The sequence below is a fragment of the Canis lupus genome, chromosome 6 (assembly GCF_048164855.1).
Source record: "Canis lupus baileyi chromosome 6, mCanLup2.hap1, whole genome shotgun sequence".
Classification (NCBI taxonomy): domain Eukaryota; kingdom Metazoa; phylum Chordata; class Mammalia; order Carnivora; family Canidae; genus Canis; species Canis lupus.
In genome coordinates this window covers 42,942,693-42,969,881 of record NC_132843.1, presented here as the reverse complement: position 1 = coordinate 42,969,881, position 27,189 = coordinate 42,942,693, and the positions used below count along the sequence as shown (strand labels likewise).

General features: G+C 51.4%; 1 protein-coding gene and 1 long non-coding RNA gene across 2 annotated transcripts in view; one reads left to right on the top strand and one right to left on the bottom strand.

The window, feature by feature from the left end:
- PARP1 (poly(ADP-ribose) polymerase 1) overlaps positions 1-25,417 on the top strand; it is a 39,837-nt gene extending 14,420 nt beyond the window's left edge. The window contains exons 5-23 of the mRNA XM_072830196.1: positions 1,247-1,346; positions 3,656-3,772; positions 4,328-4,504; positions 6,871-7,018; positions 8,175-8,315; positions 9,815-10,057; positions 10,187-10,255; positions 10,470-10,602; positions 12,280-12,475; positions 15,955-16,083; positions 17,961-18,044; positions 19,791-19,913; positions 20,424-20,552; positions 21,592-21,690; positions 22,158-22,310; positions 23,200-23,327; positions 24,029-24,090; positions 24,587-24,701; positions 24,890-25,417. Coding sequence (XP_072686297.1) covers positions 1,247-1,346; positions 3,656-3,772; positions 4,328-4,504; positions 6,871-7,018; positions 8,175-8,315; positions 9,815-10,057; positions 10,187-10,255; positions 10,470-10,602; positions 12,280-12,475; positions 15,955-16,083; positions 17,961-18,044; positions 19,791-19,913; positions 20,424-20,552; positions 21,592-21,690; positions 22,158-22,310; positions 23,200-23,327; positions 24,029-24,090; positions 24,587-24,701; positions 24,890-24,971 — 2,428 coding nt within the window. The 3' untranslated portion in view covers positions 24,972-25,417. The remainder of the gene's footprint in view (positions 1-1,246; positions 1,347-3,655; positions 3,773-4,327; positions 4,505-6,870; positions 7,019-8,174; positions 8,316-9,814; positions 10,058-10,186; positions 10,256-10,469; positions 10,603-12,279; positions 12,476-15,954; positions 16,084-17,960; positions 18,045-19,790; positions 19,914-20,423; positions 20,553-21,591; positions 21,691-22,157; positions 22,311-23,199; positions 23,328-24,028; positions 24,091-24,586; positions 24,702-24,889) is intronic.
- LOC140635488 (uncharacterized) lies at positions 13,480-21,085 on the bottom strand. Its single transcript, XR_012032801.1, has 4 exons — positions 20,948-21,085; positions 17,345-17,497; positions 15,931-16,220; positions 13,480-13,762 (listed from the first exon to the last, which is right to left on the bottom strand). It is a non-coding gene; the product is annotated as an uncharacterized lncRNA (long non-coding RNA).
- Positions 25,418-27,189: the final 1,772 nt, after the last annotated feature.

The window sequence follows — 27,189 nt, the reverse complement described above, 5'->3', positions numbered from 1 at the left end:
CTCAACATTTAGGATGGGGGAGCCCAGTCATGCCAATCTGGAGTCCACAGGCACTTGTTCTTGCCTGTGCTGAGATTTAGGGTAGCACACAATCCTTGGTAACAAAACAGCCAGCACCTCCCAGCAGCCCTCACCATGCCCTTGGTGTGGACCCAAGGCCCCACTGTCTGGCCAGCCCAGGTCACCTCCCTCTGCTGCTCCCTGGGCTGTAGTCTGGAGTTGCTTGGTGTAACAGGCCTAGCTAGGGAGGCATGGCAGGGCCATGCAGGGCTGTGGTCAGTGTTAGGATTGGGGTAACCCTGACCTCCCCATGATCAAGCAGCTGTCAAGCACTGAGTTCATCACACACCAGTTCATGCACAGTATATGTGGCTCTGGAATATGTATGGAAAGTGGAAAATCGAGCTCATGGATTGAGTCCTCAGGACAGCACAGCCCATGATGTGTGCAGGAAGGCATAAGCTCATGTTTATGCCATCACAGCACCTGAATTGATGGGGTGCTTCTGATGTGATGGGGATAATTTAGTTAGCCATCCCCATGGTCTTGTTAGGTACATGGTATTCTGTTTCATGGATGAGGAAACTTGTTACGGTTTGAAGTCGGGTCCATAACAGCTGAAAGTGAGTCTTAACCACTGTGACTGCCCTGTTCCTGGGGGCTGCTGCTGACCCTCCCTGCCTCCTTCAAGTCAGGGGTGACTGCAACCAGCCCAGGCAGACTGAGTAGTGGTGCCAAGACCATCGCTGCCTTGGTAGGGGTTTGAATGACAGTGCAGCCCCACCTCTGAGAACAGCCCTAGGAGCAGCCCTATATTTAGCTTGAAAGGCTTGGCCCCTGGGACAAGTGATTCATCTTTTTACAAACCCTGCCCCCGGCAATGGGCTTACCTGTCATGGTCCCTGCCAGAACTTTCCAGGTGCTTTATTTGTGCGAAGAGGTACATGAGGGTTTGACATCAGATGGGGTGGGGCCTGAGCCCTGGTTCCTACATGGGCTGTTCCAAGTTCCTAGGGCAAACCCCAGCCTCTCCTTGGCAGCAGAGTATGCCATGAGGTGTGTGGTGCCTGTTGGCCAACACTACCTGGGTGGACTGCAAGCTCTTGGGGGCAAAGTGGGGGCAGAGTGAGATGCAGTGCATTCAGGGCCTGGCAGACAGGAGTTGCAGGGACAGGAAGATTCTGAATCGCCTGAGTCACTGGTTCCAGGGTTCTGATGGCTCTGTCACATCCCATGTCTCTTTCAGGAAGAGGAAAGGAGATGAGGTGGATGGGATGGATGAAGTGGCCAAGAAGAAATCTAAAAAAGAAAAGGATAAGGACAGTAGGCTTGAGAAGGCCCTGAAGGTGAGCTCTGAACTGTGTCTCTGCTCACTGTTCCGTCTATTCTCTGTCCTTATCCTGGGAAGAAATTTCCAGGGGGTATGTGCGTCCCACTTAGCCAAGACCTCTAAGAATTCCCAAACAGAAAGCAGTTGAGAAATAGCATGGTCCCTCCCGTCCTCCACTTCTTGCCTAAAGGAAAGCCCAGCTTAGGCAATGGGTTCTAGACCAGTGGCTCACCAGCCTCACACCCCGGGCACATCGCCATGCATCCTGGATCTGATGGATCTGGCACATGTTGCACATAGAATGTTCAGTTTTGGCATAGCAGACTTGCTCGGTCCAGATGAGTGGCTGGAAGGACAGGCTTGTTTCCTAGTTCTTGTTTGCAAAAGCAATAGAAGACACATAGCGAAGGAGAACACATAAGGACACATAACCACCCATTAAGTCTATTGTCATCGACCAGAAAGATTCAGCACTGTGTTGATGATGATGTGTTGAATCAAAATAGAAGGTATTGATCAGAAAATGCTGGGTGTTTGGGAGAACCGTCCTCAGTCATTTTTGGGAACATGATTTCTGTGTGCCATCTGCTTGGTGCTCATGAGAGAATTCAGTTTTTGCCAGTGGTGTAGAAATTCGAAGCAGTTTCTGATTTGGTTCTAGCTTCTTTTTTTTATTTTTATTATTTACTTATTCATAGAGACACAGAGAGAGAGAGAGAGAGAGGCAGAGACACAGGCAGAGGGAGAAGCAGGCTCCATGCAGAGAGCCTGACATGGGACTCGATCCTGGATCTCTAGGATCGCGCCCTGGGCTGCAGGCAGCGCTAAACCGCTGCGCCACCGGGGCTGCCCTGGTTCTAGCTTCTTGATAAGAATCATCGATACAGTGTAATTGTCCTTCAGTGAAACCATGTCTGAAGTGTGTAAAACTGGCTTGGCAGGGTTGTGGTTGGTGTTCTTTTGCACTTGCCCTCTGCCTTTTTGGGTGTTTTCTCAAGCACCATCATAGATAAAAAGAAAGTTGGAAATTCACATGTTCCTCTGGCCTTGCCGGCCTGGCGCATCCATGTCCACTGGCCCTCTGACTTTAGTCAAGCAGGTGAAGTAGTACATTTCCTCCGTTTAAACTTGTCCTGCTTTGGGCAGCCTGAGTGGCTCAGCGGTTTAGCGCTGCCTTCAGCCCAGGTCGTGGTCCTGGAGACCTGGGCTTGAGTCCCACGTCAGGTTCCCTGCGTGGAGCCTACTTCTCCCTCTGCCTGTGTCTCTACCTCTCTCTCTTTCTCTCTCTGTTTGTCTCTCATGATTTAATAAGTGAAAATTTTAAAAAATGCTTAAAAATAAACTTGTCCTGCTAGACTTGCCACCTTGTACCCGTAACTGGCAATGTGGCACAGGTGCAGGGGGATGCAGGGCAGGTACAGCAGAGCTGGGAGCAGACACCAGATGTGTGTGGTGGCACTTTGCTGGTCGCATTTAAACCTTCCTCACTTGAGGGGCACCTGGCTGGCTCAGTGGATAGAGTGTGCGACTCTGGATCTCAGGGTCCTCAGTTTGAGCCCTATTCTGTGAGGGGTAAAGATTACTTAAAAAAGTAAGATATTTTGAAAACCAGATGCCGTTAAAATCCTCACGTGGCGTGGAGGGCAACTCCATGGGGTCAATGGGGCCAGCATTTTTATGTCTGGTTTGCAGGGGTGTGGTCTGCGGCCGAGAGTGGTGAAGAGCTTGTCCAGGACTGTAGCAAGGAAGGAGGTTGATGGAATCATGGGCAGGGTGGTGGTCAGGGTAAACAAGATGCTGTAGTGCTTCCACAAAGAGTAGGCACTGGGATCCCTGGGTGGCGCAGCGGTTTGGCGCCTGCCTTTGGCCCAGGGCGCGATCCTGCTTCTCCCTCTGCCTGTGTCTCTGCCTCTCTCTCTGATAGTCTCTCTGTGACTATCATAAATAAATGAAAATTAAAAAAAAAAAAAAAAGAGTAGGCACTGCATGCATATTGCCTCCAAGATGGAAAACTCGTGTCCTGAAAAGCAGAGATCTGTTCCTGTGTGATGCTTAGTGTGATATGCCACTGAGGCCAGCAGGGGTGCTTGGGAATCGTCCCTACAGCCACGTCCCGGCTCTTCCCTCTGAGGTCTGTCTGTCCCCGGCATGCTCTGGTTAGAACAGACTCCACGGGCGTGTGGAGGGGACCAGCTTAGAGGCACAGCTCAGCTGCCCCAAGAGGACACCAGTGGAGGCGGGTAGAACACACACACACTCCACCAGCCCCGGTGGGGTCTCTGTATGGACAGGGCTGGTCTGTCAGCTGCCTGGCTTTGTCTGCAGGCCCAGAACGAGCTGATCTGGAACATCAAGGACGAGCTAAAGAAAGTGTGTTCTACAAATGACCTGAAAGAGCTGCTCATCTTCAACAAGCAGCAAGTGCCATCTGGGGAGTCAGCGGTGAGCTGCCTTCGTGTACAGTGAGACGCAGGAGGTGGCCAGGGTGGTGATGGGAGGAGTGGAAATGCTGTGGTTCAGTGGTGTGGTCTTTGCTATCGCAGTCACCACATCTGGGGACAGGAAAACTCCATACGTCAGCCCTGGGCTTAGGGAGGAGACCAGGGTGGGCTATGAATATGCCTTGGGTGCATGTGCCATACATTTTGGCCCAGACACCCAGGGACTGCAGGTCTGGAGGGCGTGGAGCCCCCCATGGTGAAGGGAGGCCTACCTGCACCCCACTGGTTTGCCCCACTGGCTCTGCTCCTTGTGCGGTAGCAGGACACTATTCTAAGTCACCAGGGGGTAGGGACTGTGGCACTTCACGTGGAGACATGAGGCCTCTCAGAGAAGTCCAAGCTCTGCCTGTAACCAGCTGCACCGAGGAGTCCGTGTCGGGGCCAGCCCTTTCTCTCTTAGTTAGCAAGGTCTTCCTGCTCTTCCTCCTGGGTCGGTAAGTGTCCTTCCCTATAGCCTCTCCTCTCCTCTCTTGACCTGTTTGCTACCTGGCTTCAGATCTTGGACCGAGTGGCTGATGGCATGGTGTTCGGTGCCCTCCTTCCCTGTGAGGAATGCTCAGGCCAGCTGGTCTTCAAGAGTGATGCCTACTACTGTACCGGGGATGTCACTGCCTGGACCAAGTGTATGGTGAAGACACAGACACCCAGCCGGAAGGAGTGGGTGACCCCGAAGGTAAGTGGGTGTGTGAGGGGGTGGATTCTTGGATGTTAGCAGAAGAACACCGTCATCCCTCTTCTGGGCTTGTTCACACTCCAAGTCTCCATGACTGCAGTGCTGTGTTCTTAGTCTTTCCAACAAGGCCATCCTTACACTCAGAATATAAAACCGTATTATTGGTCTGTAAGTTTGCAAACTCCACAAACATAGAAGCACAAGCAGTCCTAGCAGGAGTACAAGTTTTGTCCTATTGGCATAAGGTTTTGATGATTGGCATTGTCCTCTTGCTTGCCAAGACTATGAATTACCTTTGTCTTTGGTTATTGAGGGCTTCCTGTGTGCCAGGCACTGTTCTAGGCACAAAAGACCCGCTGGTGAACAAATGAATGATGATAATTCTCACCTCGGTGATAGGAGACAATTTCCTAAGGATGTTTTCCTGCCTTAGTTCTCCCATCCAAGTACTAACCAGGCCCGACCCTGCTTAGCTTCCGAGATCAGACGAGATCGGGCGCGTTCAGGGTGGTATGGCCGTAGACTTCCTGCCTTAGTTCTGAGGGGAGTTGGGTCCGGAGTTCAAGTATCTCCTCCTGTTGTAGTGGTTTTTTTGGGTTTTTTTGTTTTTAATGGGAATGCATGTTGAATTCTCAGGATACCAAAAACTCACTTGGAAATCCTCAGTTGGGACTGTCTGCACCCTCAGACTCTATGTGGGCAGGGCTGCCTCACTTCTTGTGCTTGTGCAGGAGGCCAACAAGCCTGTGGGCCGGTGGCACGGGACTTAGCATGTCACTCGGGTGTCCCCCTGGCTCCGTCAGCACAGCACCTACACTCGAACTCTTTTCCTGCCACCCTCTTGCCTCCCCTGCTTGCTGCCATCATTGTACCCCACCTCGCTGTTTTCTCTAAACTTGTACTTGAGCAATCACTCAAAAACAGCTCTGACCTCATCACTGCTTGTGTCCTTAAGACCTCAGTGATTCCTTGGGTCACGTGGAAATATTCTCCCAGTTTTTCTGAGTTTGCAAATGTCACATACCTGAATGTGGTACCTGTACCCCTTTTACTATCTCTGAGAAAATGAGATCATAAGGAGTGGGGACCCATTTTGTATTTCACAGGCCAGTTGCACAGCATTGTGCTTACTTTTGAAGGTACCTGTGTGTGTAGGACCTATTTTCAGGTCCACAGTGCTTGCTGCCTATGCAGATTCACGGATTCCCAGCTCCATGCGAGCCTGCTGCTCTCTGTGGGCCTTCCTCAGGCTCTGTGCTGCCCTTGTCTTCCTGGGTACTGTCACTGCCACTGCACATGCACACACACGGTCTCTCTAGCTCATTACATTCCCAGCAATAGAACACTGACCCCCCAGTGTTCCCTGCATCCCACAGTATGTCAGTCATACGTCTTTGCTTGGACCCTGCTTTTTTGGCCCCTAGCTGCCTAAACAGGTCATTGCCTCCAGGGAGCCCCCCCAAAGTTCCCCATCTGTTGTCACATTAGCCTTCAGATGTCTGACCCAGTCAGCACTGAACTGCTTTCTTGAAAGAAGAAACTCTTCATAACCTCACCATGATAATATGGCACAGTAAGTGTTCAGCATGACTTGGAGATGGTCTGTTGCTCCTTTGATCCGGGGCATTCATGGAGCACAGGTACACGGGAGTGGGCTCTTCCTTGCCTGCACCATGCTGTTCCTGAACTCCGGCGGAGTCCTTATGGAACACTTGTTGCTCTCAGCAGCCACGTTACCTTCTCAGAAGGGAGGGGAGCTCTCTGGTTTCCTCTCGGGAAGTAACCTCTCTCCCAGTCAGTGCAGTCTCGGGAAGTGGGCATGTGACCCCTGAGGGGCCTCTCGAGGGCCAGGCCTGGGGTTTTCAGGCCGTGGCAGCTGATTCATGATTGGTTGGTTGATCTTTAAGGAAAACTCTTTGCTTACAGCATCCATGCCAGCATTATCCTAAACGTGGAAGCACTAGAAATAAGCACTGTGTTTGCAGTGATCGTGTATTTTGTGCTGGAAATCTCGAATCTTTTTTAGGATTTATTTATTTTAGAGCAAGCAGGGGGAGGGGCAGAGGGTGAGAAAGAATATCTTTGGGCGGTGGGGGGGGGGCGATCTCAAGCAGGACCTCCCCCTCCACTGAGCATGGAGCCTAACAGACTCCATCCCACGACCCTGAGATCACAACCTGAATGGAAACCAAGAGTCAGACATAACCCACTGAGCCCCCCAGGTGCCCCATTGTCTTGTTTTCTTGTCATTCCTTATCACAAGAAGTAAAATGAAATTCCTTAGTTTGAACGGACCAAACCTTTGCTGTGGCAGACGGTAATTTTAAGGGAGAACTGGTTTCTTAACTGAAACTTTAATTCTTTAGGAATTCCGAGAAATCTCTTATCTCAAGAAATTGAAGATCAAAAAGCAGGACCGGATATTTCCCCCTGAGACCAGTGCCCCAGTGGCAGCGGCACCTCCGCCCTCCACTGCCTTGGCGCCTGCTAGTGTAAACAGCTCAACTCCGCCAGGTAGGGCTCCAGGGCCGCCTGCAGGGAGGGGGGGCCCATGATCTTAGCAGGAGGAGGGTCTCTCCAGATTCTCTGTTTGCCAATCCTTAGGGCAGCCTTACCGAGAGTGACATTCAGAATGTTGTCCAAACCACACGACAGACTTTGCTTTCGTGCCTCTGGGCAGCCCTGTGTCCGTCAGTCATCCTGAGCCTGATGGGATGGTTGGGTCTTTTGCACACAGAGACCTGCTAGAGACCTTGGCCGCTAAAGCAGGTTCCAACTCCTATGAATACAAATATTCCACACCACAGACACAGATCAGTTGGTGGTTTTCCATCCAGAGAAGAGACTTGCTGCCTTTGTTCACTCAGAGACACATGGTATAGCCTAAGGGCTACAGCCACAGGTGGGTGGGTGGAAGACAAGGGGCTGACCCTGCATGTGAGCCTGTTAATGACCTCCTCCTTCCTCCCAAGGAGGCCTACGTGTGCATGGTCATTCTGAGTCAGTCTATTTTTTGGGGTGTGGGGTCAGTCTTGACTTGCCCTCACAGGAAGGGCTTGAGGGACGTTTCCCTCCCTGTTCTAGGAGTGCGGAGCCAGCCCTGATCCACCCTCACCACACCTAGGCACAGCCCCTGTCATGGGGCTTTCTGATCTGGGCTCCGTTCTAGGGAAGTGCCAGGGTCTTTGTGTTTGGAATCGGTTACCTAGCTTGGCATCCTGCTGACCACAGCGTGGAGTGACTGCCCTTAATGAGTCTTAATCTATTTGATGAGGTTCATAAGTATCACATAAGAAATTGCGAGTTGGGAAAAGAAAAGTAATTGGGAGCTCAGCTCTCTGCCTCCCATCCCACTACCAGCCTGGTGGTCCCCACATGCAGCTTTCTGGGTCTCCCTGTGGGACAGAGCCAGGAGACCCTGCTGGCCAGGCCAGCCTATTCACAGGACAGTGTTGTTATGTGGCTTTTCCCCTAGCCTGGTCCTTTGTGTGTTAGGGGACGAGACAGGCTCTCCACTTGCTGTCCTATCCTGCTTTCCCAATAGCCCTCAGCCTCTATTTTCATATACTTATCACTCGGGCACCAGAGGGGAGCTGAGGGTGTCCAGGCCCTGCAGCCTGTCCCAGCCTCCCTGAGACCTCGCTGCCTAACCACTGTTCTCTTTTCCCAGGTAAGCCATTGTCCAACATGAAGATCCTGACTCTTGGGAAACTCTCGCGGAACAAGGATGAAGTGAAGGCCATGATTGAGAAACTCGGGGGAAAGTTGACAGGCACAGCCAACAAGGCCTCCCTGTGCATCAGTACCAAAAGTGAGTTGAACCAGGACACCTGGGTGGCTTAGTGGTTGAGCACGTCTGCCTTTGGCTCAGGGCATGATCCTGGAGTCCCAGGATCGAGTCCCACGTCAGGCTCCCTGCATGTGTCTCCTTCTGCCTGTGTCTCTGTCTCTCTTTTTATGTGTCTCTCATGAATAAATAAAAATCTTTAAAAAAAAAAAAAAAGTGAGTTGAACCTGGTTGTAGAACAGGTGCCCAGTGTGCTTCCTGCCATGGCGGTGAGCTTGAGTAAGGGGACACTGAGTATGGTGTGGCATCCGCAGGGCACTCCCAGGTAGGTGTCTGGTCAGCAGCATTGTTTGGGTCTGAAGGGATACCAGTGCCTGTATTTTGTGAAGCCACTCTGTCCTGTGTGTTCACATGCTTTCTCTCCCGAGCTGACCAGAGCGCCTCACTTTGGGGACATGAATGGTCTTGGCACAACCACAACCACTGGGGGCTCTGAAAAGCACAGCAGCTGCATGGACAAGCTTGGGGGTTTGAGGAACAGCAGAGCCGGGGCGGGGCTGACAAACACTCATCTCCTATACGAGGGCTCCTTCAGGACCAGGAGAGGTACTTGTCTCACCTACCCATAGAGTGAGGCAAGACAGAAAAATGGGGATGAATTCAAAACAAAAGAACACAGTAAAGTCTCAGAGGAAAAAATCTTGAAGGATTGGAGATAAGTAGCTTACCTAGTCAAAAGCACTCCACACACTGGAAGCAGGACAGATTCCTGCATTACCTGTGAAAAGCTGGTGCTGGTTCCTCACAGAAGTGGAGCAGACGATCCTGAGATGCATGTGGAACCACAGATGCTCCAAACAGCCAGAGCAGTTTTGAGAAAAGACAGAGCAGGAGGCATCATGCTCCCTGATTGCAAACTACATTATGAGCTCTAGTATCAGAGTAGTGTGGAGCTGACGTGTGAACACCCAGAGGTCAGCGGAACAGGGTAGAAAGCCAAGAATACACTCTGGAGAAAGCCAGATCCCTGCCTCACACTGCTCACAAAAATTTACTCAGAATGGATTGTAGACTTGTATGTGAGACCCATAACTACAAAATTCATAGAAGAGAGCACAGAATAGACGGTGAGCTCCTTGACCCTGGTTTTGGTGATTTTTGACTCTGGCACCAAGAAAAAAAACAGACCAACAGGACCACATCAAACTAGAATGCTTCCACATGTAAGGGAAATTGTCCATAGAATTAAGGGGCATCCTGCAGAGCAGGGGCAACCAGTTGCTTGTTGTGTGCTTGGGGATGCCCTGGGGAGGTGCAGGGTCGAGCACTTTCCTACCGTTTGGGCTGCAGGTGGCTCCTCTTCTGGGGTGCATCTGCCCACAGGCCTAGACCCGTGTGCAGGAGGCGGCACTGTACATGGGCCCCCAGCACTAGGTGACAAGGAGGGGCTCAGGCTCAGTCAGCAGGGCTCTGGCTTTACTTCACAGTTAATGCTTAGGCCGTTCTTCCCCTGGTTTGAACAGAGGAGGTGGAGAAGATGAACAAGAAGATGGAGGAGGTGAGAGAGGCCAGCATCCGAGTGGTATCTGAGGATTTTCTCCGGGACGTGTCTGATTCCACCAGGAGCCTTCAGGATTTGCTCTCCGCCCATGTGCTGGCTCCCTGGGGGGCTGAGGTGAAGGCAGAGCCAGCAGAGCCTGCAGCCCCTAAAGCCAAATCAGGAGCTGCGCTCTCCAAGAAGAGCAAGGGCCCGGTCAAGGAGGAAGGTGAGGCCCACAAACTCCTGAGATGGTCTGTGGATGCTGGCAGACCGCTCCCTCGCCCTGCCTTCCACCCCACCCGTATTTCCTAGTTCTGTTTTACTTGAGCAGTTACGGTTCTTGTCCCCTTCCAAGGCGTCAACAAATCTGAGAAGAGAATGAAATTAACTCTGAAAGGTGGTGCTGCTGTTGATCCAGATTCAGGTGAGCTCACAGGAGCGGGAGTGGATGGGTGGTCAAGAGACTAGGGTGCCCAGGCTGCACCTGTGCCCTCCTACCTCTTGGGCGTCATCTGACTGGCAGTATGGTGTCTGGGGGTGTGAAAGCCCCCCGCCCCTTACCGCCTGCAGACCTCCTTCTCCCGGAGTGCATTGGCCCCTCATGGGAGTTAAAACAGGGCACCCTGCCTCTTCCACAGGTCTGGAACACTCTGCACATGTTCTGGAGAAAGGTGGTAAAGTGTTCAGCGCCACCCTAGGCCTGGTAGACATCGTGAAGGGAACCAACTCCTACTACAAGCTGCAGCTCCTGGAGGATGACAAAGAAAGCAGGTGTGTTCTGGGGACAGGACGGAATGCCTGCGAGGTGGCCCCGTGAAGGGGGTAGGCCCGAGAGGGGTGTGGGGAGGCCTGGTTCCCTAGAGTCCGGCCCCCCAGCTTCACAGGGTGTGTTTTGTCCCACCATCTCCCAGGACTCTTAACAGCCCTTTGAATCCAGAGTGTCTGACCCCTGTACACACGTTTGGAGGTACAGTTTGGTGGGACCAGAACTTGTGGGTTAACCTGGACTGTTTCTTGTTAGCAAGTAGAAATTTTCCCCACTGGAAGTCCAGGAGTTAGTTGAAAGGCAGAAGCTGTGTAGCGGTGGCCCTGTGGGAGCCAACTCAGCCCTTTTAAGAAACCGTGGCCAGCGGCTATCTATAAGCAGTGGGTGGCTTGGTTCTTCCCACTGCCTCTACTTCTCACCAAAAGTTTCACCTGGAAAGTGGCTCAGAAGTGACCCTGAGGGTCCAAACTATCTAGTAGGCTACTTAGATTTTCTGAAGAAATAAGCCTTCCAGCATGTGGATTATCATCTGCTCTGGTGGCCCACTTTAACTGGTTTTCACTGAAGGGGCAGCATGGGCTTTCAGATCTGGACATTTCTTCAGGACAGTTGGGGAAAGCACCTCCCAGACCTTTCCAGGGAAAAACACAAGCAGGGATTGTGTTTCTGAATCTCTGTGCAAGAACCCAGAAAATCTCCAGGAAGCCCTAGATCTTCTTTAAATTCTTTGGTTTTCTTAAAAGTGCATGGGATCCCTGGGTGGCACAGCGGTTTGGCGCCTGCCTTTGGCCCAGGGCGTGATCCTGGAGACCCGGGATCGAATCCCACGTTGGGCTCCCGGTGCATGGAGCCTGCTTCTCCCTCTGCCTGTGTCTCTGCCTCTCTCTCTCTGTAACTATCATAAATAAATAAAAATTAAAAAAAAAATTAAAAAAAATGCATACAAATAAATCTTGTGTCTGAGGTTCTGATACCATCTTATTGTGACTTAAAACTCAGCTTATACATTATTTCCATTATTTTAAGAAAGACGAACTCCCCCCCCCCCCAAAAAAAACTAAGCAGCACAGCTTGTCAGGTACCTGTGGTGTGTACCCCAGGTTGACATGGGAACAGAGAATGGTGGCCTTACACTGTGGGCTCAGCCTCCATGCTGCTGACACACGTGCACACGAGCCCCCGTGCACACACAGACACACACACCCAGTGCTTGTCACATCTCAGCCTCTGAGCTGAGCCCCAGAGCCTTCAGAATCTTTCAAGCATGTCCCTAACGGTTGCATCTCTTGAGCACAGGACTGCCAAATGATGCTTACTGTATTTCTTTGAGGAGTGAAATCAGGTGTTTATATAAAGTTAGAGTTTATTATAAGCCCCGGGGTTCACTCCACAAGCTTGCCTGCCAGATGGCAGTGTAACCTGTTCTTGGGCATGTCCTAGGGCCCATTCACCGATGATGAAATTTGAAGGGGCTTTCTTTAAAGTTCTACTCCTCAGTTCCATCAAAAGCAAAAGTCCTTTGTTACAGTGTTTTTTTCTGTTCTCTGTATCAGTCAGCATCTTGGGGGTTGAAGCTCTTTCTCCTCCAAGTGGAGTGGCAGGGAAGAGAAACCTCCCGAGATGTGAGTGGCCAGCCCACAGTTTGTATCTGATCCTTACCCTCCCTCCACGCCCTGTCACAGGTACTGGATCTTTCGGTCCTGGGGCCGTGTGGGCACCGTGATTGGCAGCAACAAACTGGAGCAGGTGCCGTCCAAGGAGGAAGCCATCGAGCACTTTATGAAATTGTATGAAGAGAAAACTGGGAATGCCTGGCATGCCAAGAACTTCACGAAGCATCCCAAAAAATTCTACCCTCTGGAGATTGACTATGGCCAGGTAATCACTTAGCTTCTTCCATCATCTGCTTTTGGCAAAAGCAATGGGTGCCAGAGTTTCTGTAATATGCCTTGGGTCAGACAGCCTCTCTGGTAAATGGTTCCAAATGCTCAAATAAGTACTAACACTGATCCTTCTGAAACTCTTCCCACAAATAAGAGTCGGGGGGGTGGGGGGACACTTCCCAGCTTGTGACGTGAGGCCAATGCTACCAAACGTGAGGCTTGTGACACCAAAGCCAGAGATACGGTAGGACAACTCCAGTGTCCGTAGGGTTATAGACACAGTCCTAACCACCTGCTAATTAATGGGGCGCAGCACAGGATTTAATACCTGAGAATGCAAGGTCAGCCCAACACGCAGAAACCGGTGCACTGCAGCAAGAATATAGTAAACAAATCACATGGGCATCCTCACAGATAGAAAGCGCATGTACGTATGAATCAAATCCACATGGTGCAGGATAAGCTCAGACAACACAGGTAGCGTGGCGGAGGTCAGTCTTTGCTCATTTGGTGCAACGGGAGTAATTCTTCAGATGCGTCTTCTTCCCTGACCCTGTGTTTCATCACAGGTCATGTGACTGATTTATCATCAAGATAGAATTACAGTGACCCGGGCTCTCCTAGGTCATGGTTTGGGGGTCCCAGGTCTGATGGTTTTTGTTAACACATTTGTAGCTAGCTCACCTTCCTGTGTACGTCACCAGATAGCTTTATGGAGGTCTTCTCTGGCACGATGCTTACCCTGGTTTTTATATGAAAATCTGTGACAGTTGCCCCTTGAATGGAGGGTTTGGGGTACTGACCCCTCCCCCCATGCGGTCGAAAATCCACATACAACTTGACTCCCCAATTCACTAATTGCCTGCTGTTGACCAGGAGCCCTACTAGTAGGAAAAGTTGGTTACAGCTTATTTTGTGTTACATGTATTCCATACCGTAGTTTTATAATAAACTAAGCTAGAGAGAAGAAATCATTATGAAGAGAAAATACACTTTTTTTCTTAATGATTTTTTATTTATTTAAGTGAACTTTATACTCCACGTCAGATTCAGAATCACAACCCCGGGATCAAGAATCACATGCTCTTCTACTGAGCCAGCAGGGCATTCATGTATTTCTTTTTTAAAGAACAGAAAATCCAGGGGCACCTGGGTGGCTTAGTGGGTGAAGCATCTGCCTTCGGCTCAGGTCATGATCTCAGGGTCCTGGGATCAAGTCCTCTGTTGGTCTCCCTCCTCAGTTAGGAGTCTGCTTCTCCCTCTTCACTTGTGTGCTCTCTTTCTTTCTCAAATAAATAAAATACTTTTAAAAAAATAATAATTTAAAAATCTATGTATAAGTGGGCCCACACAGTCCAAACCTGTGTTGTTCAAGAGTCAGCTGTACTTTAATAAAGGTGGGGGACCATGTTTACTTCCCAGAGGGCAAGAGATTTATAGAGGAGTAGAGATTTTAATTCTTAATCTTTGAGGCTTAATGTGTTTCAAATGAGTGGTTTCTAGTTAATAGAGTATTTTAAGCTCTCACTATTAAAAATAGAATTTAGAAGCACCTGGCTGGCTCTGTTGGTAACAACTTTTGATCTTAGGGTTGTGAGTTTCTGAGACCCATGTTGACTTTGGAGATTACTTTTTTTTTAAGATTTTATTTATTCATGAGAGTCATAGGCAGAGAGGGAACCAGGCTCAATGCAGGACTCGATCCCAGGACCCTGGGATCATACCCTGAGCCAAAGGCAGATGCTCAACCACTGAGCCACAGGCATCTCTGGAGATTACTTCAATCTTTAAAAAAAAAAATAGAACTTAGGGGCACCTGGTTGGCTCAGTGGATAAGCATCTGCCATTGGTTCAGGTTGTGATCCTGGGGTCCTGGGATCGATTCTCCCATGAGGCTCCCTATAGGGAGCCTGCTACTCCCTCTGCCTGTGTCTCTGCCTGTGTTTCTCGTGAATAAATAAATAAAATCTTTAAAAGAAAAATAGAATTTGTATCTGTAATGACGAGTTTGAGACCCTGGAGATTGACTCAGCAGCGTTCCCTACTGATTAATTTTTCTGATTTCAAAAATAACATTTTAGAAAATTTGAGAAAGACAAAGACAAAATCATAGTCAACCTAGAGTTAGTATGGTTACAATAATGGTGTATGTCTTTAGTGCCTCTGTCTCTCCACGGATACTTTTCCTCACCAGAGAACTGGAGTCCTGCTCCACAGGCTGTGTTGAGAGCACCCACAACCACCTATGTAGATTATACTGTTGCAGGCGCTACATTTTAAAAAGTAAAAAGAAACTGAAAGTATCTTAATAATTTATTTTCCTTTCTTTTTTTCCTCCCCTCCCCCACCTTTCTGAAACTAAATCTTTGAAATCTGGTGTGTTTTTAGCCCTTGTGACACGTCTGCATTCAGACTGGCTGTCTTTCAGAACAGCAGCCCGTGAGTTAATCTGCACTGGTCTGGAGCAACTATCTGTTAGGGCTGCACAGATGTCAGGTTGTAGTTCATGGCCTATAAATCATCTGTAATGAGGCTACTGCTTTCATAAATATTTCTGTGGTTATTACCACTAGCGTTGGAGATATCGAGTCACAGAGAATATGTACTTACGAAGGGTTTTAACCATTAACAGTTTGCCTTACAGTGGAGCCATAAGCAGGGAATACAAAAGCGGTGCAGACTCCGTGTTTGGACATGAAGTCAAGCTGACGGCTGCAGCCAGGGGCATGAACACAGCACAGGTTCCTCCATGCAGCTCAACAGATTCCAGGATCAATGTTCACTCAGAGCAAATACCAGCTGTGGCTAGTTGCTAGGGACAATCTGATGGACAGGCCGCAGTCCCTATCCTATCTGGTTCCTAAGTGACAAGAGTTCAGACATTCTGAATGCAGTGTGGTCCTGACCTAGCCTGGGTTCTTTTGTTTTGTTTTGTTTTTTGTTTTTCCTAGCCTGGGTTCTGCAGATAGCAGAACCAGACAGTATAGTCTTGTGCTCTTAGCTTGTCAGGGAGCAGGGATGAGGCAGAGGAGGATGGAGAGCTCATGCATCAGTCTGTGTGGCAGGAAATGGGTCTGGGTACTTGATCTTTTGGGACTGTATAGAAGGTTGTAGGAACTTCTTACAGAGGCCCTGGGGTGAGGCAGTGGGAGAGGAATGGGGAGGATCTGTCCAGAGTCCTCTTGGTCCATAGTGGGCCCTGGGCAGGTGATGAGCAGGAGGGGGTGAGGGCATGTGGCAGGGGGTGCCTGCAGGTCAGCCTGCTTAGAGCTGAGCGCTTCCAGCGGCATTTAGAGGAAGGGTCTGATCCTGGGGCAGACTCCTACGCACTCCTCCTGGCAACACTTCCTCAGCCTTTGCTGCCATTGACACTCGGTCTTGTGGTGTCCTTCATCTGCCGCCCAGATGCTGCCACCATTTCACTGGGGTGGTTGAACGGGGGTCTCTTACCGATTTAATCTCTTTTCCATGAAGGACGAAGAGGCGGTGAAGAAGCTGACAGTGAAGCCTGGCACCAAGTCCAAGCTCCCCAAGCCCGTACAGGACCTCATTAAAATGATCTTTGACGTGGAAAGTATGAAGAAAGCCATGGTGGAATATGAGGTTATTGAACTTTTCTTCCTTTGCGAGCTCTGCTGGGGTTGAAGAGTTGAGCACTGGGCCACTAGCGAGCTCGGGCTGTTGGTGGCAGGTGTCCGCTTCTGCCTGGGCTGCTCATGCCCTTGCAGGGGATCGCTGACCTGCCATGAAATGTACAGTGTGCTAGGGAGAGCTGGCCTCTGGGTCCCCCGTCCCTTGCTCTTGTCCCCTTGCTGCCATGTGAACGCATGTGGGTGTGGCTCAGGGAGGCGGGGTAGGCAGAGTTGTTCTGGAAGTTCAAGGTGTAGCCCATTTACAGTGACCAGTGAGCAGCGCTGAGCAGGTGTGGGAAATTCCTGACACTTAGGCCATCAGAACTCCTCCTGCTTCAGGGAAAGGTGGGTGTGGGTTTGTCCTGTTCCTCCTGCCCAGGGCAGGATAGGGAGGGCCTGGATGAGACCACCTGTCCCTGTTTGTTCTCCAACCTGGCTCAGCTTTCCCTGGGAGGTGAGTGTGGAATCCCTGGCAGGGCCGACCCTGTCCAGCTGCTGTTAGAGGAACAATGTGGAGTCCTAGAGGTCCTCTAACAGGATTACAAATGGCCAGGACTCATGCAGTGCCATTCAAATAAACCCCTGTACCGACTTCTGTCAGGAAGGCTGACCAGTATGACAGCTAGTGGACGAGCTCAACAGGGACATGGGCGCAGGGGAGGGATGGTCTCCATTTTTTTTATGTTTTAGGAGAAATGTTCCACATGACATTTCTAGCTTCCTGTGCTCTGGTTGATAGAATTTCTCAGGCCAGTCTCCTTTAGAATACCATTCCTGTCCTGGCTTTGGCTCAGGTGCCTTAGCTTCCCAGGAAGAGACAGGCCAGGGGCCCTGCAGCTGGGAGCACTGGCCCTGCTCTTGTCTCACAGCCTCCTTCAGAGCTGTGCTCAGAGCTCCTTCCTCTATGGCTCCCAGAGCCAGTTTCTGGTCCGTACTTGGGATACCACGCTCCTTGACGTATCCCATTGTCCCAGCATGGTTCACCTATCTTCCTATCTTCCCCAGACCTGGCTCCGGCTACGTAATGTTCTGCAAACCACATCTCCCCTCAGGGTGGAGAGTTTCTTTCTATTCAAGGGGAGAGAAGCCATGTGTGTAGTCAGCATCAGATGCTGCAACCACTGGCCCCTGCCTGGTGCTCCTTCAGCTCCATCTGTTCCATCTGTGCACGTGTGGGGGTGCACAGGGGGCCCTGGGGACTGGGAGCAAACCACATGGGCCAGGATGCTCACTAGGTCTGTGGGTGACCTTGGAGGAAGGTGTAGCTGATGGGGACCAGGCCCTCTAGCGGCGATTCTTGCTTTTCCACTGCGTCTTTGCCACGGGTCTTACTGGTAATTTCTCAGCTGTGAGCAGCAGCAGCGTCGCTCAAATAATTGTGGAGCCTTTTAAGATAACCGATTCAAAAAAGATGGCATTAATTTGAATATAAGTAGATATGTTCAGGAGTGTGTACTCCTGAAAACCTTGTTCACCACTTGATAGTCCTTACTCACCTGGGAACTGCCCAGGCTCTGAGACCCCAGGGTATGCCATGTAGGCTGGCCCTCATACTTGCTTTGGGCCTGAGTGGGAGTCGTGCTGGGCCCTCTCCTGGAAGTTAGCTACCCTAGTGCAAATCAGGGGTAGAGGAGTCCCTGGTGGCTCATCACTGCATAAATGAAGGGAATATGACCCCCTCTCACTCAGGCCCTGCAGGGCAGACTCTCTGGATCTCCCCATGAAGACCAGGCAACTGTGTGATCGCTTCCAGCAGGGCCAGGAAGCCGGACACGGCACCCTCTAGCTCTGCCATTGGCCACCGCACAGATAGGCTTTCAGAGGGACAATTCTCCCCTATTTTCTCAGATTGACCTTCAGAAGATGCCCTTGGGGAAGCTGAGCAAACGGCAGATTCAGGCCGCGTACTCCATCCTCAGTGAAGTGCAGCAGGTAAAGACAGGCCCATGGCTAGGGGGCAGCCTCTCTGGGGGTAGTGGGCTCACTGAGGGGCATTGACTCTGGGTCAGTGAGGTACTGCACCACAACTCATGAGGGCCTAGGTTTTTTCAATTCAGTACATAGGGTAAGTGCCCACTACTTGTCAAAAGGGGTCACAAAACTAATGAGTTAGCTGTATTTTCAGTCATCAGATGTATAACAAACTCTTAGAAACCAATAAAGGCATTTGGTTCTCCTACCTCCTGAAAATAGCCTGATTTTGTGTGATCTGAAGAGTTAGGCTCAGGGGCACCTGGGTGACTCAGTTGGTTGAGTGTCCAACTCTTGAATTTGGCTCAGGTCGTGATCTCGGGGTTGAGAGACCAAGTCCTTTGTCAGTCTCCTTGCTCATCGGGAGTCTGCCTTAGACTCTCTGACCCTCCCACTGGTGCACCCGTGTGCACTCTCTCTAAAATAAATAAACTTCAAAAAATTGAAATTGGGACACCCAGCTGGCTCAGTGGAGCTTTTGACTCTTAATCTTAGGGTCTTGAGTTCAAGCTCCACGTTGGGTGTAGAAAGTACTTAAAAATAAAATCTTTTTCTTAAAGATTTTATTATTTATTTGAGAGAGAACATGAGTGGAGGGGGCAGAGGGAGAAGCAGGATGCCAACCAAGCAGGTACCTTGACACAGGGCTCTATCCCAGGACCCTGAAATCATGACCTGAGCTGAAGGCGGACTTTTCACCAACTGAGCCACCCAGGCGCCCAAAGAGAAAATCTTTACAAAGGTAGAAAAAGGCTAAAGTTACTAGGAAATCAAATGGAAAGCAAAGTATTTTTTCACTTTGGTTCATCCTCATTGAACATCACCTTACCGGCCATCTGCCAGCGTCCCCTAGTCCACAGGTCCTTTAACACTGTGCTGTGAGGGGCTGACTAGGGGGCAGGGGGGCAGGCCTGGCCTGTGAAGGAAGAGGGGCACCCAGGAAGCTGAAGTGAGACCTTCCTGCTGAAGCAGACTCCCTGCTGGTGCTTGGAAAGAAACCGTGAGACAGAGCTCTTAAATCCAGCAAACACTGCTCCGAGCCCTGGGGCCCTTCCCTTGCTACCCACTCGCTGAGCTGTGAACGGTCTCCGCCCATGCTCTGCCCTGTTCGAGAATCCCCAGGAGAGGCTGGTAGCGCGTCCTTCCCCACGATGCAGAGCCTGCGTGGTGGGGGAAGGGAGGGGTGTTGGGACCAAGCTGTTGTGCTTTACCACCCTGTGGCCATCCCGCTGCCTGTCGGTCTAGTATCACGGCAGTCTAGCTTCTCCATCTCTGCATATACTGAGCACTTAGGTATACGGAACACGAATTGGCATTGTGGCAGCAAAGGGAGCTTGAACTCCCTGCCTTACAGCTGAAGATCAGTGGATTGGTGTGGAGGGGCCACCAGAATTCATAGGAGAGGGGCTTTTTCCCTTTCAACATTTTGTTGTGAAAAGTTCCCAAACACTCACAAAGTTGAGGTTTTATGGGAATGCCCCTGAGCTCACCACCTAGATGCTGCAGTGGACACCTTGCATTGTGGTGGGGAGTGTTGCAGGTCCATAACGATACAGGTCTTTTGGAAATGAATGCTTGCACGGGAGGGGGATCCGGCGCTCAGGCTGGTGTGACAATGATGTGCACTGGTCTTGAACATGATCTCTGTTTCCTGGCTTGTGTCCACCCCGGACCCTGCTGCCTCAATCTCTGTGCCCTCCCCCAAAGGCAGTGTCCCAGGGCAGCAGTGACTCCCAGATCCTGGATCTCTCGAATCGCTTCTACACCCTGATCCCCCACGACTTTGGGATGAAGAAGCCCCCACTCCTGAACAACGCGGATTGTGTGCAGGTAGCACAAGGGGTTCAGGAGGGAGCCTCGGATCTGCGGGGCTTTGGTGCGGGTTCTGGCTGGTGCTTCCTCAGAGTAGAGGCTGGTGCTGGGAGGACCACCTTTGGGCCCTCCTTTTGAAGTACAATGTCTTCCCACATCAGTGCAGACCGACCACAGGCAAGACAGATGTGTTTTCCTTCCCTAGTTCTACCATATTAGTCTGGGGGAACGAGCCTTAGGAGCCGGACAGCCCTTTCTAACCACGTGTTCCTCCCCGGTTTCTGTCTCTGCCTCATCTGGGTGCCAGCGATAGGTCCCCTTCGGTTCTCCGCATGTCCTTGTAGCTTCTGGCTCTCCTCTCCCCCAGGGAGCACGCCCCTCTTGGTGTCCCATGCTGTCCCCAACCAGCTGGGGGGTCCTCCTTTCACTGTCCCTTCTGGTTCTCTGTGTATGGATTTTCTCTGGTAAAACAAGGTGTGTCTCCCTCACCCAGGTCCGTAGCCCAGGGTTTCCTATCTGTTCTTCCAGGCCAAGGTGGAAATGCTGGACAACCTACTGGACATCGAGGTGGCCTACAGTTTGCTCAGGGGTGGCTCTGATGACAGCAGCAAGGACCCCATCGACGTCAACTATGAGAAGCTCAAGACTGACATTAAGGTAATAGGCACCCCCTTCTCTGGAGCATCCAACCACTCATCCCGAGAGCAACAGTCCCCAAACTACAACATGCGTTTCTCCTGGAGGCCTCCTTAAAACCAATGGCTGGGGCCCAGGAGCTGGCCTGATTTCAGCATGTTCCCCAGATGCTGTGTGCCTGGCCCTTGGAGAACCCAGGAGCTTCTCATCTGTATGTAAGCACCTTGGCCAGGCAGCTTCCAAGCCAGGCCTCTGGTACAGAGACTAGTTTTTGAGCAGCCTTTCAGAAAGTTCACTTTTCCTTAACCTAGAGAGGATCTGTTTTTGGAGACTTGTGTGCTATGAACTCTATAAGGCTTGTTGTGCCCATTTCCAAAGTGGAAGCTCCTAGTGGCAGTCATACTAGTACACGGTACCTAGGTTCATACTGTGGACTTGAGGTGGTGCACAGTCCCTGAACTCTGGGAGTGTTGGGGGCTTGGGCACTCAGCCTCCAGCTTGCCTTGACCTTGAGTCTGATCTCCTTTCCCGCGTGTCTCCCTTCTTGGGACCCTGCGGTGTGGCCAGGTTAACGTGAGCCTGGAATGAAATTTTACCTCAATGGAAAGAGCCTTTGCTTTATTACCTAAGACAAAGCAGAGTTCTGTGGGTCCTCAGAGAGTAAGCCACCAAGGTCACTTGTTTGGTCCCTGGGGCACCTCCTGACGGGAGTGCTGTGGGCCCAGTTCTCTGTGAAGGGCTTATTTGCTTTCTGTTTACAGATTCTAAGCCTTTTAAGCTGTGAAGAAAACCAGAATTCCTGGGTTTTCTGCACTTTGGCTGAGAGTATGAAACCTCGGCCTTCCTCATAGTGCACTCATGTTTGTGCGCCGTGGATAATGTTAACGAGTAGGCGGTTGTTGGGTAGACACGCTGGCCATGGTGCGCCCAGCCCTGAGAATTCCAGAGACTCGGAGTTCTCATCCTGTCCTCAAAACCTGACAGTTCATGCAGTGTCGGCCCATGTGTGGGGTGACTGTACTTGGGGTCTTCTGCACTCTGACTCCCAACAACGTTATAGGTGGTGGACAGAGATTCTGAGGAAGCCGAGACCATCAGGAAGTACGTTAAGAACACTCACGCGACCACGCACAACGCATATGACCTGGAGGTTGTTGATGTAAGACTCTTCCTCCTCTTACCATTGTTTAGTCCCACAGGCTCCTGCCTACTCACTCCCGCCTGGGTCTAGGCAGGGGAAAAAAAAACCTTTCCTTTACTTTAACTAGAGGAAGTGACTGATTTGTTGGTTGAGAAAAATTAGCAGTGTTGTGGTTTGGGGGGCGCTTTGTATCTCTTTTTCTGTTCCTTTCCGATCTCAAAGCCTAGATGGAGACCCAGAATGTACAATGAGATGCACCTCGGAGCACCTCTCAGGGGTGCCTCTGCTACCTGTAGCGTTCAGGGTAAAGGCAGCCTCTGCAAGGTGGGGTTCTGGTGGAGTAGCTCATCCCCACCTGACCCAACCTCTCTCTCTGCTGTGGCCTCTAGCTCTAGAGACCGTTCTGTTCTCCTGGGTCAGGCCAATCTGTTAACCAACGGCTTCTGGCATTTCCTTCCATTAATCCCACCCCCACCCCCGAGCAGATCTTTAAGATTGAGCGTGAAGGCGAGAGCCAACGCTACAAGCCCTTCAAGCAGCTGCATAACCGGAGGTTGCTGTGGCACGGGTCCAGGACCACCAACTTCGCGGGGATCCTGTCCCAGGGCCTCCGGATAGCCCCACCTGAGGCCCCTGTGGTAGGTGCCTGGCCTGGGGCGGGGGCCTGGGTGGGAAGGGCCTATGCCCCCATACAGGGTCTGTTGCAACAGGAGATATTGGCTGAGTCACGGCAACAGGAGACTATTGACAGACCTCTCTCTCCGGGCCCCTCACACATGGCACCCAGAGTGTCTCACCTTGTCCTCCTGCCCCTAACTCTGGGGGATGTGGCTGCACCTCTATCAGCCATAGTTTCTGGAACAAAAGAAGCGGGTGTCTGGGCCTTGCTTTAACGGGTGTGTTGACATGCAAGGAACAGGCTTTGGCCACAGGCCAAGCCGAGTCCAGACCTGCCTCTGCCGCTTCCAGCTGGGTGACCTCATGAACCCAGTGTGTTCCTCAGGAAAACGTGGCGTTGCCTGAGTGAAGCCCTGCCCGGACACAAGGGGTCGGTGCATCACCCACTGGATTGTAGAGGTGACCCGCTGGTCGGGGGCTTAGAGGCAGTCTTGCAACCCTCTCGCTTTCAGATTGTGAAAAGAGCAAAGAGGTCTAGTGACTGGCTAGTGCCATGTGACCTGGGCACATGCCCTGACCGCCCTGAACCCCATTTTTAACAGAAGGACATAAATTTAATAAGCCAGCATTTATGGGGTGTTTACACGGGCTGGGTACTGATCTACCTGCTCACTAAGTCATTTAATTTTCATGAGGGCCCCATGAGGTTCTTTCTCCTGTTCAAAGGGGAAGAAAGCTGGGTGCAGGCAGATTAAGTAGCTTCTTAGGTGCCCGGCGGGACCCAGGATCTGAACAGCCTGCTGCATGAGCTCAGCCACTGTGTGTGCCTTGTTGCCTGGCTCCTGGTCAGCACTCAGGGGATCGATGGTGCCACGAACACCCCTTCAGTGACCCTTTCCAATCCTCCAGACAGGCTACATGTTTGGTAAGGGGATCTATTTCGCCGACATGGTCTCCAAGAGTGCAAACTACTGCCACACATCCCAGGGAGACCCCATAGGCCTGATCCTGCTGGGAGAAGTTGCCCTTGGGAACATGTGAGTCAGCCCATTTTGGGGAGAGCAGCCCGTGGGGGGGGACGGACGGGTGGGTCCAGAAAGGGGAGCTCCCTTTGGCCGGGATAGGACCCTAAAAATTCCCTGCCACGATGGTAGAAACCGGTTCTAGTTAAGTGAATGAGGGAGACCCAGGAGTGCTTCCCAGTACCCAGGCTGAGGAATCCAGCCAGGCCTTGGGAACTGGCGGCATCCATCCTTCTGTGGGCTGCATAAGGGATGGTCACCCCCTCGCACAAGTGTGTGCACACAGATGTTAGATTTTTTGTTGGAGACCAACTCAGGTCAAACCGGAATCCATCCCAGTTTCAGATTCCTTGCAGAAAAAGTCAGGTTGGTCCTGCTTGCATTGGGCATCCACCTTGGTCCAGTCATGACATGGGAGAGCAGAGTCATGTAATAGACCAGGGGCCCAGGGAGGGTGGCCTGGGCAGAGAAGCCTCCAGAGTGGCCAGCCACAGCTCAGGACAGGACCTCTCCTGCAAAGTTGCCACGTAGTAGCAATCACTGGCACAGACTGTTGTCAGAGAACTGCCCCTTCACTCCCTAAAGCCAGGGTGGGAGGGAGCTCCCAGCAGGGAGGGCAGGCTGGGTTCTTCTTCTCACTTGGCCTCCTGCTGGTCAGACCTTTTGAGAGCATGGAGCCCTCAGAGGCCCTTCTGAGACTGTCCTTTCTCGTGTAGGTACGAACTAAAGCACGCTTCACATATCAGCAAGCTACCCAAGGGCAAGCACAGTGTCAAAGGTAACGTGTTTCAGAAACTGCTGCTCCCTGGATTCATGGGAGGAGTCTGTGTGTCTGTGGCCAGCTGTAAAACAGCTGGAGGTTCTTTAGAGAATCAGGTCACACCCCCTTGTGCCGCTCGTGTGCCAGGATCCAGGGTTTTAACGTGACTCTCAGCTGCGGTGCTGGGGGTGGGGCTCGTGATGTTGGGGTGCCCAGAACATCTGGGCTTGCTGGAGTTCCAAGCACCTGGCAACCCAGGGTCTTACCTGCCACATTGAAGTGGCTGCTTTGGACCTATGCTCAGAAATAGGACTGGGGTGGGGGCAGGTGAGATCAGTAAGGCTCTGGCCCTGGGACCTTGATTGGTAACTACAGGTTTCTGGCTGGAAGGATAGAATATGGAATGCATGCGTATCTTTAAGATGAACACACAGACCCAATGTAAAATGGATCTCCTCTTGGAATGTTTTCAGTCTCCATTCTCACAGTTCCTATCATGCCTTCTGCTCTGCAGGTTTGGGCAAGACGACTCCTGACCCTTCCGCTAGTATTACTCTGGATGGCGTAGAAGTCCCTCTTGGAACTGGGATTTCCTCTGGCGTCAACGACACCTGCCTGCTGTATAACGAGTATCCTTTTCTGAGCATGCCAGGCTGTATGCCCCAAGGGATGTCCAGGGGGGCAGGCTGACTGCACACCCTCTGTCGGACCTGCACTGGGGGACAAGCCAGGCCCCCCGCCCTTGAAGCCCGGTTGGTATGAGGGACGGGGGCAGCCAGCATGAAACCAGGCACTCCTTGACACGCTCCCCTTCTAGGTACATTGTCTATGACATCGCTCAGGTCAACCTGAAATACCTGCTGAAGCTCAAGTTCAACTTCAAGACGTCCCTGTGGTGAGCTGGGGCGTGAGGCTGAGGCACAGCCTGGTGGCAGGGATGAGGGTGCCCAGTGCCCCGCACTGCCTGACTGGGCAATGGCCGCTGTACCACCACCTGGAGATCGACCTCCATTCCGTCTCCTTAGGAAGGATTTTCTACGAATGTTTGCTCACGTGTTAAGCGATGTTTCCCCCGCTTTTCAAATCCTTTGTTTGTATGGGTCTGGGGGTGGGGCAGGGGGTACCCCTGCGGCCAGCACCCTGGTGGGGACGACTGACAGTAGAAGAGGAAGGGGGTTCTAGACTAGTTCTGCAGGAAGAACCACGCACGTCACGACGTCTGCCTTACTCACTGGCTTCCCGGGGGGTATTCCTTCCGCCCTTCTAAGTGTTCACGTTTAGTTTCAGTTTTGGAAAAATGTTAAGCGTTTATTTTGAGGTAAAAATAAAAACTAATTTCATACTACTTAGGTTTTCTTTTTTATTTTGCATTTATCGTCTTTTATTCCCCCCACTTTTGTATGAGTTACGTGGGGAGACCAGGAGGAGGAGGGATGTTAACAATTTCTCACACTTAGAAATAAAGAAGTGCTTTCTGTTTCTGGACACACTTGGATGTGGAAGCCCTCAGAACGCGCAGTGCAGCGAATTAAAAGTTGCATTTGAAGTTCCTGTATTCCCCATGACTAGTCTTGTCTTCCAGATTAAAACGGTATCACTGATGCACGCACCCAAGGGCTAACAGTACTTCTCAATTAAAACAAATGGTTTCTACGTTTGTTGTGTATTGTGTTTGGTCTCATTCCAATTGGATCGGGTTCATCCTCAGTACAAGGTCCATAAAGACTACCTGGGGGGCATTTGCTTCGGGGGGGGGGGGGGCAAGAATGTCAGGCAGCAGATGGCATTGGCATGGTAGCGCCCATCTAGATGGCAGAGAACCAGAAGTCGGGGGCCCACGGCCTCTGGTAATCAAGTAGGTGGTGCTGGTGGAGGCCTGTGGGCCAACCCTCCCATCCACGGAGCCCACAGCACACCGCCTCACGCCACAGCCAGGGGCGGGGGATGACCCCAAAGCATGCTAGGGTGATCGCAAGGACACAGGGCCTTTGATGGGAGAATGAGAAGTGTGGGCCTCAGTGTCAGGCACAGTGAGCCAATGACTTCTGAAACAAGTTTTTGTGGGGTTTTTGGTGAGGGAAACGGAGCAGACGTCATTCCTGACCAGAGACCCAGGCAGGCTTTCTTTGATGGCAACAGCAGGGGATTTGGGGAATCCACTTGAAAGTAGGTCCTGTGTCTGTCCAGTGTCCTCCACTCGGCCCTCGTGCCTTTGACCTGAGATGTGCTCCCGATCAGCCATTCAGCAAGACTCAGGCTCTGTGGATCCAGAATGTTCTGAGTTCTTTACCGTCCTTGGCGCAGAGAACGGCAATTACTCTCCCAGTCCTTGATTAAAGTATTTTTAGGTTGGAGTGATTGCTCCATGGGTTCCCTCCTCACAACTGACTTCCTAGAGTGACGCATTTCTAAATTCACATCTTCTAAAAGGGCACCCGCCATACTATGCTTCAATATTTATATTTTAAGGGACACCTTTGGCTCAGAGTGTGATCCCAGAGTCCTGGGATCGAATTCCGCATCAGGCTCCCCGCAGGGATCCTGCTTCGCCCTCTGTCTGTGTCTCTGCCTCTGTCTCATGAATAAATACATAAAATCTCTTTTTTAAAAAAAAATATGAGTTTCTTTACTTACAAGTCCAGGCCCATCCCAGGGTGTAGCTGAAATGCATACTGGTAATCTTAATTTTTCTTTTTAAGCCTTTCATGGAAACAGGTGCAGCCCTGGGTCCGGGTGACAATGCCGGTCCCTCCAGGGTGGCAGCTGGCGGATCCCCTTGGCAGTTCAGCCTTGCCACCCTTGGGGTGTTGCCGTCGCTGGAGGCAGAGAGCCACCCCTACGACATCCCAGAGCGCTGTGCCTGCGGGCTGTCGCCTGGGCGAAGACACCGCCACGTCAGTTAGTGTCCACGCTGAAGGCCCGCCCAGCGCATTGTCTGTCTCTGGACACCGGGTGTCTGTCGCTGTGGAAGTCTGGGTCTCAGACCTGGACCTGCCAGGGTCGTCCTGTGACACTCCCATGTTACCTGGGTTCCTTAGGGGTTTCCTAGGTCTCTATGTGGTGTCACTTCCCTTAAGATCTGTTCAAGTCCCGGAAGATGGGAGTTTGGGGGGGTTT